General features: G+C 28.5%; 2 protein-coding genes and 1 long non-coding RNA gene across 3 annotated transcripts; all 3 read right to left on the bottom strand.

Annotated features, from left to right (window-relative positions):
- Positions 1–971: 971 nt before the first annotated feature.
- LOC111921306 (protein GOS9-like) lies at positions 972–2,097 on the bottom strand. Its single transcript, XM_052767332.1, has 3 exons — positions 1,944–2,097; positions 1,602–1,814; positions 972–1,499 (listed from the first exon to the last, which is right to left on the bottom strand). Exons 1-3 carry the CDS (start codon positions 1,944–1,946, stop codon positions 1,260–1,262), a joined length of 456 nt encoding a protein of 151 aa, XP_052623292.1. The 5' UTR covers positions 1,947–2,097; the 3' UTR covers positions 972–1,259.
- A 4,575-nt stretch (positions 2,098–6,672) lies between these two features.
- Positions 6,673–7,803, bottom strand: LOC111921305 (uncharacterized). The gene is made up of 3 exons (XR_002860140.3): positions 7,651–7,803; positions 7,304–7,516; positions 6,673–7,201 (listed from the first exon to the last, which is right to left on the bottom strand). It is a non-coding gene; the product is annotated as an uncharacterized LOC111921305 (long non-coding RNA).
- Positions 7,804–10,991: 3,188 nt separating this feature from the next.
- LOC111921190 (protein GOS9) lies at positions 10,992–12,106 on the bottom strand. The gene is made up of 3 exons (XM_023916755.3): positions 11,947–12,106; positions 11,607–11,819; positions 10,992–11,505 (listed from the first exon to the last, which is right to left on the bottom strand). Exons 1-3 carry the CDS (start codon positions 11,947–11,949, stop codon positions 11,266–11,268), a joined length of 456 nt encoding a protein of 151 aa, XP_023772523.1. The 5' UTR covers positions 11,950–12,106; the 3' UTR covers positions 10,992–11,265.
- Positions 12,107–13,221: the final 1,115 nt, after the last annotated feature.

Here is a 13,221-nt window from a genome sequence, read left to right on the forward strand (position 1 = left end):
TTATCTGGTGTGATCAATCAAAGTCAAGTTGATTATGCGTGTACAAGACATATGGGAGATGGTTAAACCAAGGGTGTTCGGTAGAAGAATCTCTCGGAATAGGATTGATTGGCACACATATGGTTGTAAAAACAAGAAGGGAATCGACAAACAACACGGTGTGAACATTATGGCGTTGGAAGTTCAAATCAGGTGGTTTTAGATGTGGCCAAGGAAGAGGTCAGGGATCCAAGAAAGGTCGAGATGATACTGAACGTGTCCAACGGGATGTCATGTTACATATTACACATGTTGTACACAATCAAAATGGTTGAGAGAAGACTTTACGTGTGACCGGGATGGAGGATGGGTGTCCAGGAAATTCTAGAATCAAGATGGTTTGAAAAGATGTTGATTAAACACTATTCTGAATGAGCATTATGATCCAACAGATTAAGGGGTGATTGTTGGATTAATCGGTTTATAAGAAAAAAAATTATTTATGGATTTGGTTTTGTCTAATTCAAATAAGGGCATTTTAGAAAATTTTGATTACCTTAGTATAAGTGTTGTTTTTCCTAGATTCAGTATTAGAATAAGATTCTATTTGTTTTAGTATATATATAGATGTCAAATTCCGTTTTTGTTTATCCAATAACAGCGCACCAAGTTTATTTCTTTTTGTGTGCTTTGTACGTGCATGTTCACAAGAAGAAAAAGGAATTAATCCGTGCAATTCGTCCTCTTCTTATTTCTTTTATCTTGGTTCACAAGTTTTAATAACAACTCTTTGTTTAAATATTCCCCATATTTCATATATGCGGACAAATTTGGCTGTCGGAAATATTGGGTCAGTTTTGAGTAGTGGCATAGTCATTATTTTACTTTCATCGACTAGTAAATAAAAAAATTTGTTTTGAGAAGTTTACAGATTGTATGTTAAGTTAACGTAAAAAGAGTTTTGATGACATAAACCCACCTTAGATGTTCCCTTGAGCAACAAATATAGGCATATAGCATACCTGTATATTGATTTTTTTATATAGTTACATATATGAAAGGATACATAGGAGTACATGAAAAACCAAATGCACAAGGGTGCTTATTGTAATTGTAACTGTAACTCCGACCTTATTTTTATAGTGTCACACTGAAGAAACCAGATACGATCTTAAAATATATAAAATACATTATATAAGTAGCACATTTAGAAGACGAAACAAAAAGGACCATTTAACATTTGTTTCCATCAAAGACAAGCATGCATGCTGTGTCATATATCATGCTTTTGGCTGAAGAATGACACCCAAAGAGTCCACGTAAAGCCCACACCTTCCATAAAATCCGGAAAACTTACCATTTGTGACCCCAAACGAGAAATCAGTCCCAGGGTTTGTGCCGTATGGCCCATAGGTGTACTTGTTGGTCTCAAAAGACAATGACGTAATCACTGTTAAATTGTTAATAAATCCAACACGTCCACTAATCCCAATGAGGAACTCACCATCAGCGAAGGTGATCTAAAGCCGAAAAATAAATATCATGATTGATATACTAATTATAAAATAAGAACTTAAGTTCGATACTTACGTGTATATGTTACAGATGAATTCAAAGCTTACCGTATTAGATGAGCCACCATCGCCACCGAAGTGTTGAGAAGTAAGCGTAAAGCCATACTTATCCTTGTAAGCGAAGCGGATGGAATTTACAACGTCTCCACTACTAATAGTTAGCCCTGCAAGACTACCACCATCAGGTATTATGAATTGCCAGACGTTTTCTCCACCTTTACCTCCCCAAGGTGTACCCCATACGTATGTGGCACTGGTTTCCTGCATATGGATCAGAAATAAAATATTACTAAAAGAGTTGAAAGAATTTTAGCAATGAAGAAACAATGTAAACCTAACATTCTCAAATATAAAAAAAACAAACTCTCAGAATATGGTGAAAGTATGTACCATTTTGCTCGGCCTGTATTTCAGAAAAGTTGGACGATGTTCCTTATGAAACTCTGAAGTTGTTCATCTAGCCTATATATATCTAAAATATTTCATGAAATCCATGTCTAAAACATTTCATGAGATCCACGTTTTCAAATGATTTATCTATATACACGACAATATTCCAACTGGACGATGAAATAATTGATCTCTATAAAGAATTTTCAATAGTTGATTGATAATGTTTACCCTTAAATTAAAGAAACCATTTACGTACATAAGATACACTTTTATTTCTGGCCCTTATAATTATGTATGTATTTAAAAATGTACCTTTTAGTTTTCAAAAATTTATTTCATACCCTTATTATTTTATTGTATTAACATAATATAAACTCTTTGTATGTAATATTTCTATAGTAAGTGTAAATACATTATTGATTTGTTTTGTCTAATTATAAATAATCGTGTCAAACACAAATTATTTATTTTTTGGTCTTGTGTTTTCACAATTTATTTGTCGGTCTTAAATACTATTTCATTTTATTGATCAAAAACATATTTTTTTTATGTTCTTTTATAAGTTATGATACACTTACAACTTACAAGTGTCAAGAACCATATGTAAATGAATGAACAAACATAAATATTCAAATCAAGAACCACATGTAATAAAGTATAATTCTTTTTTAACAAGTGTCAGATAACATAATTCTAAGAATATTACAATTACAATGTGGGGAATTTGAAGGAATATAAACATCCAGTCAAACATTATACATTGTTTTCCATCTCAAGTCATGTTTTCTATCTGTGTGATGCAAGGGAATTCATTTGAAATTTGATTCATAAGTGTATATGAATTATATATTGTTTGTTCTTGGTTGAACTATTAGCTAGCTATGCATTGTGTTTCATTATTTGTTGTTATGACCGCTAATATGCTAAACGTCATAAACTATAAATTGGTCGGTTGTTATAGACAAACATATATGAAAAAAAACGAACATAAATGGACATGAATATCTAAATTAAGAACCATACGGAAATAAATGAACATACACATCCAAATCTATAACGGATATCTATATATATATATATATATATATATATATATATATATATATATATATATATATATATATATATATATATATATATACTATCTTATAAAATAAATCCCACTATTTCTAAAAATAGATTGAATTAAATAATAATATTTTTTTAAGACGTCCAAATCATTAAGCTAATTGTACAACTAATCACTAATAAAATAATATTAAAATTTAAACAAACTCCTATAAATCTTCTCTTCAAAGGTTTTGACCAGATCTTTTTTCATCCAAATAAATACTCATCACCCTATAATTTGGTAATTTCATCAATTTTTCTTTATTTTTAATATGACATGTTTCCTAAAACAAACTAATGATTGAATTGAAAAATAATCATTCACCATCGAAAAGAAATTAATTGTCGAAACAAACTATTTGTCTCCCGCCGCTTTGCGAGGGTAAACGGCTAGTACGTATGTATATATATATATATATATATATATATATATATATATATATATATATATATATATATATATATATATATATATATATATTAGAAACAAGTTAGAAAAGCGATATATTGGTTGAAATTAAAAATATAAACTTAAAGCAATGAAACATATCGTTAAAATTTAATAAAAATAAACTTCATCGAAAATGCATTTGAATTTATAGTATTACTTAAAATAAAACACATAGCATTAACATTTTAATTGAAATTATTTGAAATATATCTAGAAGATTTTCATCGTAGTCACTGTGATATTTTATTGCTCATGTTAAATATGTTACCATGAAAAAAATGTTATACAATGGTATTTTATGAGATTTTTTACATCAGTGATTATATAAAAAGTAAAAAAAAAACAAAAAAATGAAAAAAAAAGATGAACAACTTTCAATGTGTGATTTGATATTTTTTTATAATATGAGACCTAAACATATTAATTAATCTCTATTCAAATAAATAAATAGTTTTAATCTTTTTTTGTCAAGTGTCACTCTAATACAACTTTTTATTAATATTATGTCATGTGTTATGTAAATATATTAGGCAATTCATTTCAAAATTCAAATTTACATTTTCTAATTATATGTTAAATTTGAAGTTATAATAACTTTAAAATTTTGATATATCTCTTAATTAATAATTTATTTAAAATGACTTATTTAAAATAAGAGATTAATAATTATAGTTTTTTATTATAAAAGTTTAATTAATTTTATAACCGTGGTTACCACGAGTTATAAACTAATGTAATAAATATACCTCATTCTTATATTATTACACAAATTTATTTTATTTATTGAGATTGCAAGACCTATACATTGCTAGACCTATGAAATTTGATTTTATTAATCGTCAGATAATTCAAATATAGAAGTATTACAATTATTGTATAGTGTAGATGGAGGAATATAAGAATTCAGTCATGCAACATAAATGGTTTTCCATCCAACTCACCGTGTCGAATTGTAATAACGCCAAAGCAGCAAAATAATAGACATTAGATATGTTCCTTGTAAATCAACATTCACATAATGAGCACCTTGAACAAAATCGATAACAATAACTCCATGATTTGAGATGTACTGCGGCCCTAGCCAAAGTGGAAAACATGTTGACGGACCATGTTTACTTAGAAAATGAATAATTATACCGTACGTGTTAGCAATGAAAAACTCTATGTACAACATAATCAACCAACGGTCTCTTAGAGCAAAACATGATCAATAGAAATTCATTGAGTGACTTATGTTGTTTAAATCGTTATTATAAATCAGAGCGAACTCGTTGCGGTGCCCTGACAAATTATTGTGTAAATCTGATCGAATTTTACACTAATCATCTTGACTATAACCGAGAGACATAACTATTGTATGAAATCCACAAAACTATCTTTTGTCACGTTTTGGATATTTGTGTCGTATGTAAACATTTGTTTTTGTTATTTTTAACATTTTACGGCACCTAGACAAATTAAAACTTTATGATAACATATGTTTGATAGTGAATATATATAAATATATATTTTATTTATAAATTTTAAATAGATGAACATTCTTAGAATTTAAATTAAAAATCTAAAAACTACAAGGTATGTTTTGAAACTATTCAAATATGTTGATGAAACAATGAACAAATATGTTGATGAAATAGTGAGACGGTAATGATGGGACGTACCAAGCAGAATAAAGGAATTACTCCTTGTAAATTGTCCTCTTCCTCTTTCTTTTATTTTGGCTCACAAGTCTTAATAACAACCTTTGGTTTACACTTAGTATCAGAGACTACAAATCATGGAGATGTAGAAGGCTGGTTTGGGAGTAAGAAAAGGAGTAGTCTTTCGTTTCAGGGTAAACGTAATGGATTCAGTTTAAGGGGGCATGATTCGTTTTTAAGTTCAAGTTGAAGCATCTCAATAGCAACCCCGATTTCTCTTAATCAGGCTTGTTCTAACGATAACAAGAGACAAACCGGAGGTACGTGATAAACAGACAGAAAGACATCAAAGCAAGTGGCTTTGATTCGATTCGTTTTTGCGGATGATAGATGACAGTAAAGGTGGTCTTACCATGTACTATTGGTCGGTAGAAAAAATGCTCTCAGAACAAGCTTGATTAAAGAGGTCGGGGTTGTCAAAAGAGAGATTGGATGTCGATAGTAAAAGAACAAGGCTCGATGTCATATCATGTTCTTGTTTTGACCCCAAAGAATTATCTGGTGTGATCAATCAAAGTCAAGTTGATTATGCGTGTACAAGACATATGGGAGATGGTTAAACCAAGGGTGTTCGGTAGAAGAATCTCTCAGAATAGGATTGATTGGCGCACATATGGTTGTCAAAACAAGAAGGGAATCGACAAACAACACGGTGTGAACATTATGGCGTTGGAAGTTCAAATCAGGTGGTTTTAGATGTGGCCAAGGAAGAGGTCAGGGATCCAAGAAAGGTCGAGATGATACTGAACGTGTCCAACGGGATGTCATGTTACATATTACACATGTTGTACACAATCAAAATGGTTGAGAGAAGACTTTACGTGTGACCGGGATGGAGGATGGGTGTCCAGGAAATTCTAGAATCAAGATGGTTTGAAAAGATGTTGATTAAACACTATTCTGAATGAGCATTATGATCCAACAGATTAAGGGGTGATTGTTGGATTAATCGGTTTATAAGAAAAAAAATTATTTATGGATTTGGTTTTGTCTAATTTAAATAAGGGCATTTTAGAAAATTTTGATTACCTTAGTATAAGTGTTGTTTTTCCTAGATTCGGTATTAGAATAAGATTCTATTTGTTTTAGTATATATATAGATGTCAAATTCCGTTTTTGTTTATCCAATAACAGCGCACCAAGTTTATTTCTTTTTGTGTGCTTTGTACGTGCATGTTCACAAGAAGAAAAAGGAATTAATCCGTGCAATTCGTCCTCTTCTTATTTCTTTTATCTTGGTTCACAAGTTTTAATAACAACTCTTTGTTTAAATATTCCCCATATTTCATATATGCGGACAAATTTGGCTGTCGGAAATATTGGGTCAGTTTTGAGTAGTGGCATAGTCATTATTTTACTTTCATCGACTAGTAAATAAAAAAATTTGTTTTGAGAAGTTTACAGATTGTATGTTAAGTTAACGTAAAAAGAGTTTTGATGACATAAACCCACCTTAGATGTTCCCTTGAGCAACAAATATAGGCATATAGCATACCTGTATATTGATTTTTTTATATAGTTACATATATGAAAGGATACATAGGAGTACATGAAAAACCAAATGCACAAGGGTGCTTATTGTAATTGTAACTGTAACTCCGACCTTATTTTTATAGTGTCACACTGAAGAAACCAGATACGATCTTAAAATATATAAAATAAATATATATGAGTAGCACATTTAGAAGACGAAACGAAAAGAACCATTTAACATTTGTTTCCATCAAACACAAGCATGCATGATGTGTCATATATCATGTTTTCGGCTGAAGAATGACACCCAAAGAGTCCACGTAAAGCCCACACCTTCCATAAAATCCGGAAAACTTACCATTTGTGACCCCAAACGAGAAATCAGTCCCAGGGTTTGTGCCGTATGGCCCATAGGTGTACTTGTTGGTCTCGAAAGACAATGACGTAATCACTGTTAAATTGTTAATAAATCCAACACGTCCACTAATCCCGATGAGGAACTCACCATCAGCGAAGGTGATCTAAAGCCGAAAAATAAATATCATGATTGATATACTAATTATAAAATAAGAACTTAAGTTCGATACTTACGTGTATATGTTACAGATGAATTCAAAGCTTACCGTATTAGATGAGCCACCATCGCCACCGAAGTGTTGAGAAGTAAGCGTAAAGCCATACTAATCCTTGTAAGCGAAGCGGATGGAATTTACAACGTCTCCACTACTAATAGTTAGCCCTGCAAGACTACCACCATCAGGTATTATGAATTGCCAGACGTTTTCTCCACCTTTACCTCCCCAAGGTGTACCCCATACGTATGTGGCACTGGTTTCCTGCATATGGATCAGAAATAAAATATTACTAAAAGAGTTGAAAGAAATTTAGCAATGAAGAAACAATGTAAACCTAACATTCTCAAATATAAAAAAAAAAAAACAAACTCTCAGAATATGGTGAAAGTATGTACCATTTTGCTCGGCCAGTATTTCAGATAAGTTGGACGATGTTCCTTATGAAACTCTGAAGTTGTTCATCTAGCCTATATATATCTAAAATATTTCATGATATCCATGTCTAAAACATTTCATGAGATCCACGTTTTCAAATGATTTATCTATATACACGACAATATTCCAACTGGACGATGAAATAATTCATCTCTATAAAGAATTTTCAATAAGTGATTGATTATGTTTACCCTTAAATTAAAGAAACCATTTACATACATAAGATACACTTTTATTTCTGGCCCTTCTAATTATGTATTTATTTAAAAATGTACCTTTTAGTTTTCAAAAAATTATTTCATACCCTTATTATTTTATTGTATTAACATAATATAAACTCTTTGTATGTAATATTTCTATAGTAAGTGTAAATACATTATTGATTTGTTTTGTCTAATTATAAATAATCGTGTCAAACACAAATTATTTATTTTTTGGTCTTGTGTTTTCACAATTTATTTGTCGGTCTTAAATACTATTTCATTTTATTGATCAAAAACATATTTTTTTATGTTCTTTTATAAGTTATGATACACTTACAACTTACAAGTGTCAAGAACCATATGTAAATAAATGAACAAACATAAATATTCAAATCAAGAACCACATGTAATAAAGTATAATTCTTTTTTAACAAGTGTCAGATAACATAATTCTAAGAATATTACAATTACAATGTGGGGAATTTGAAGGAATATAAACATGCAGTCAAACATTATACATTGTTTTCCATCTCAAGTCATGTTTTCTATCTGTGTGATGCAAGGGAATTCATTTGGAATTTGATTCATAAGTGTATATGAATTATATATTGTTTGTTCTTGGTTGAACTATTAGCTAGCTATGCATTGTGTTTTATTATTTGTTGTTATGTCCGCTAATATGCTAAACGTCATAAACTATAAATTGGTAGGGTTGTTATAGACAAACATATATGAAAAAAAAAACGAACATAAATGGACATGAATATCTAAATTAAGAACCATACGGAAATAAATGAACATACACATCCAAATCAATAATGGATATATATATATATATATATATATATATATATATATATATATATATATATATATATATATATATATATATATATATATATATATATATATATATATATCTTTATTATCTTATAAAACAAATCCCACTATTTCTAAAAATAGATTGAATAAAATAATAATATTTTTTTAAGACGTCCAAATCATTAAGCTAATTGTACAACTAATCACTAATAAAATAATATTAAAATTTAAACAAACTCCAATAAATCTTCTCTTCAAAGGTTTTGACCATATCTTTTTTCATCCAAATGAATACTCAACACCCTATAATTTGGTAATTTCATCAATTTTTCTTTATTTTTAATATGACATGTTTCCTAAAACAAACTAATGATTGAATTGAAAAATAATCATTCTCCATCAAAACGAAATTAATTGTCGAAACAAACTATTTGTCTCCCGCTGCTTTGCGCGGGTAAACGGCTAGTATGTATGTGTATATATATATATATATATATATATATATATATATATATATATATATATATATATATATATATATATATATATATATATATTAGAAACAAGTTAGAAAAGCAATATATTGGTTGGAAATTAAAAATATAAACTTAAACCAATAAAACATATCGTTAAAATTTAATGAAAATAAACTTTATCAAAAATGCATTTGAATTTATAGTATTACTTAAAATAAAACACATAGCATTAACATTTTAATTGAAATTATTTGAAATATATCTAGAAGATTTCCATCGTAGTCACTATGATATTTTATTGCTCATGTTAAATATGTTACGATGAAAAAAATGTTATACAATGGTATTTTATGAGATTTTTTACTACAGTGATTATATAAAAAGTAAAAAAAAAATGAAAAAATGAAAAAAAAAAAGATGAACAACTTTCAATGTGTGATTTGATATTTTTTTTATAATATGAGACCTAAACATATTAATTAATCTCTATTCAAATAAATAAATAGTTTTAATCTTCTTTTGTCAAGTGTCACTCTAATACAACTTTTTATTAATATTATGTCATGTGTTATGTAAATATATTAGGCAATGCATTTCAAAATTCAAATTTACATTTTCTAATTATATGTTAATTTTGAAGTTATAATAACTTTAAAAATTTGATATATCTCTTAATTAATAATTTATTTAAAATGACTTATTTAAAATAAGAGATTAATAATTATAATTATTTATTATAAAATTTTAATTAATTTTATAACCGTGGTTACCACGAGTTATAAACTAATGTAATAAATATACCTCATTCTTATATTATTACACAAATTTATTTTATTTATTGAGATTGCAAGACCTATACATTGCAAGACCTATGAAATTTGATTTTATTAATCGTCAGATAATTCAAATATAGAAGTATTACAATTATTGTATAGTGTAGATGGAGGAATATAAGAATTCAGTCAAGCAACATAAATGGTTTTCCATCCAACTCACCGTGTCGAATTGTAATAACGCCAAAGCAGCAAAATAATAGACATTAGATACGTTCCTTGTAAATCAACATTCAACGGGATGTCATGTTACATATTACATGTGTTGTAAACATTCAAAATGGTTGAGAGAAGACTTTAGGTGTGACCGGGATGGAGGATGGGTGTCCAGGAAATTCGAGAATCCAGATGGTTTGAAAAGATGTTGATTAAACACTATTTTTAATGAGCATTATGATTAAACAGATTAAGGGGTGATTGTTGGATTAATCGACTTATAAGAAAAAAAAAATATTTTAGGATTTGGTTATGTCTAATTCAAATAAGGGAATTTTAGAAAATTTTGATTACCTTAGTATAAGTGGAATTTTTCCTAGATTCGGTATTAGAATAAGATTCTATTTGTTTTAGTGTGTGTGTGTGTATATATATATATATATATATATATATATATATATATATATATATATATATATATATATATATATATATATATATGTCAAATTCCATTTTTGTTTATCCAATAACAGCACAATAAGTTTATTTCTTTTTGTGTGCTTTGTACGTGCATGTTCACAAGAAGAAGAAAGGAATTAATCTGTGCAATTCGTCCTCTTCTTATTTCTTTTATCTTGGTTCGCAAGTTTTAATCATAACCTTTTGTTTAAATATTCCCCATGTTTCATATATGCGGACAAATTTGGCTGTCGGAAATATTGGGTCAAGTAGTGTCATAGTCATTATTTTACTTTCATCGACTAGTAAATAACAAAATTTGTTTTGAGAATTTTAGAGATTGTATATTAAGTTAACGTAAAAACACTTGTATATTGATTTTTTTATATAGTTACATATATGAAAGGAAACATAGGAGTACATGAAAAACCAAATGCACAATGGTGCTTATTGTAATTGTAACCGTAACTCCGACCTTATTTTTCTAGTGTCAAAATGAAGAAACCAGATACGATCTTAAAATATATAAAATAAATATATATGAGTAGCACATTTAGAAGACGAAACGAAAAGAACCATTTAACATTTGTTTCCATCAAACACAAGCATGCATGATGTGTCATATATCATGTTTTCGGCTGAAGAATGACACCCAAAGAGTCCACGTAAAGCCCACACCTTCCATAAAATCCGGAAAACTTACCATTTGTGACCCCAAACGAGAAATCAGTCCCAGGGTTTGTGCCGTATGGCCCATAAGTGTAGTTGTTGGTCTCGAAAGACAATGACGTAATCACTGTTAAGTTGTTAATAAATCCAACACGTCCACTAATCCCGATGAGGAACTCACCATCAGCGAAGGTGATCTAAAGCCGAAATATAAATATCATGATTGATATACTAATTATAAATAAGAACTTAAGTTCGATACTGACGTGTATATGTTACACATGAAATCAAAGCTTACCGTATTAGATGAGCCACCATCGCCACCGAAGTGTTGAGAAGTAAGCGTAAAGCCATACTGATCCTTGTAAGCGAAGCGGATGGAATTTACAACGTCTCCACTACTAATAGTTAACTCTGCAAGACTACCACCATCTGGTATTAAGAATTGCCAGATGTTTTCTCCACCTTTACCTCCCCAAGGTGTACCCCATACGTATGTGGCACTGGTTGCCTGCATATGGATCCAAAATAAAATATTACTAAAAGAGTTGAAAGAATTTTAGCAATTAAGAAACAATGTAAACCTAACATACTCAAATATAAAAAACAAACTCTCAGAATATGGTGAAAGTATGTACCATTTTGCTTTGTGTGTATTTCAGATAAGTTGGACGATGTTCCTTATGAAACTCTGAAGTTGTTCATCTAGCCTATATATATCTAAAATATTTCATGAGATCCATGTCTAAAACATTTCATGAGATCCACGTTTTCCAAGGATTTATCTATATACACGACAATATTCCAACTTAACGATGAAATGATTGATCTGTATATAGAATTTTCAATAAGTGATTGATTATGTTTACACCCTTAAATTCAAGAAACCATTTACATATATAAGATACACTTTTATTTCTAGCCCTTCTAGTTATGTATGTATTTAAAAATGTACCTTTTAGTTTTCAAAAATTTATGTCATACCCTTATTATTTTATTGTATTAACATAATATAAACTCTTTGTATGTATTATTGACTTGTTTTGTCTAATTATAAATAATGTGTCAAACACAAATTATTTATTTTTATGTCTTGTGTTTTGACAATTTACTTTTCAGTCTTAAATACTATTTCATTTTATTGATCAAAAACTTATTTTTTTTGTATGTTCTTATATAAGTTATGATACACTTACAACTTACAAGTGTCAAGAACCATATGTGAATAAATGAACAAACATAAATATTCAAATCAAGAAGCACACATAATAAAGTATAATTCCTTTTTAACAACTGTCAGATAACATAAATCTTAGAATATTACAATTACAATGTTGGGAATTTGAAGGAATATAAACATCCTTTCAAACATTATACATTGTTTTCCATCTCAGGTCTTGTTTTCTATCAGTGTGATGCACGGGAATTCATTTGGAATTTCTTTCATAAGTGAATATGAATTATATATTATTTGCTCTTGGTTGAAGTATTAGCTAGCTATGCATCGTGTTTTATTAATTGTTATGTCTACTAATATGCTAAACGTCATAAACTATAAATTGGTCGGTTGTTATAGATATAGACAAACATATATGAAAATAAACGAATATAAATAGAAATGAATATCTAAATTAACAACCATAGGGAAATAAATGAACATTAACATCCAAATCAATAACTGATATATATATATATATATATATATATATATATATATATATATATATATATATATATATATATATATATATATATATATATATATATATATATATATATATATATATATATATATATATATATATATATATATATATATATATAATGTGATTAGAAACAAGTTAGGAAAGCGATATATTGGTTGGTCATTAAAAATATAAACTTAAAGCAATAAAATATATCGTTAAAATTTA

This window comes from Lactuca sativa, chromosome 9, assembly GCF_002870075.4.
Source record: "Lactuca sativa cultivar Salinas chromosome 9, Lsat_Salinas_v11, whole genome shotgun sequence".
Lineage (NCBI taxonomy): Eukaryota > Viridiplantae > Streptophyta > Magnoliopsida > Asterales > Asteraceae > Lactuca > Lactuca sativa.

Excerpts from the sequence above, each read along its gene's own strand:
- LOC111921306 (XM_052767332.1), bottom strand. Across the intron at positions 1,500-1,601 it reads ATGGTGGCTCATCTAATACG|ATCACCTTCGCTGATGGTGA; the intron begins GTAAGCTTTGAA and ends TTTCGGCTTTAG.
- LOC111921190 (XM_023916755.3), bottom strand. Across the intron at positions 11,506-11,606 it reads ATGGTGGCTCATCTAATACG|ATCACCTTCGCTGATGGTGA; the intron begins GTAAGCTTTGAT and ends TTTCGGCTTTAG.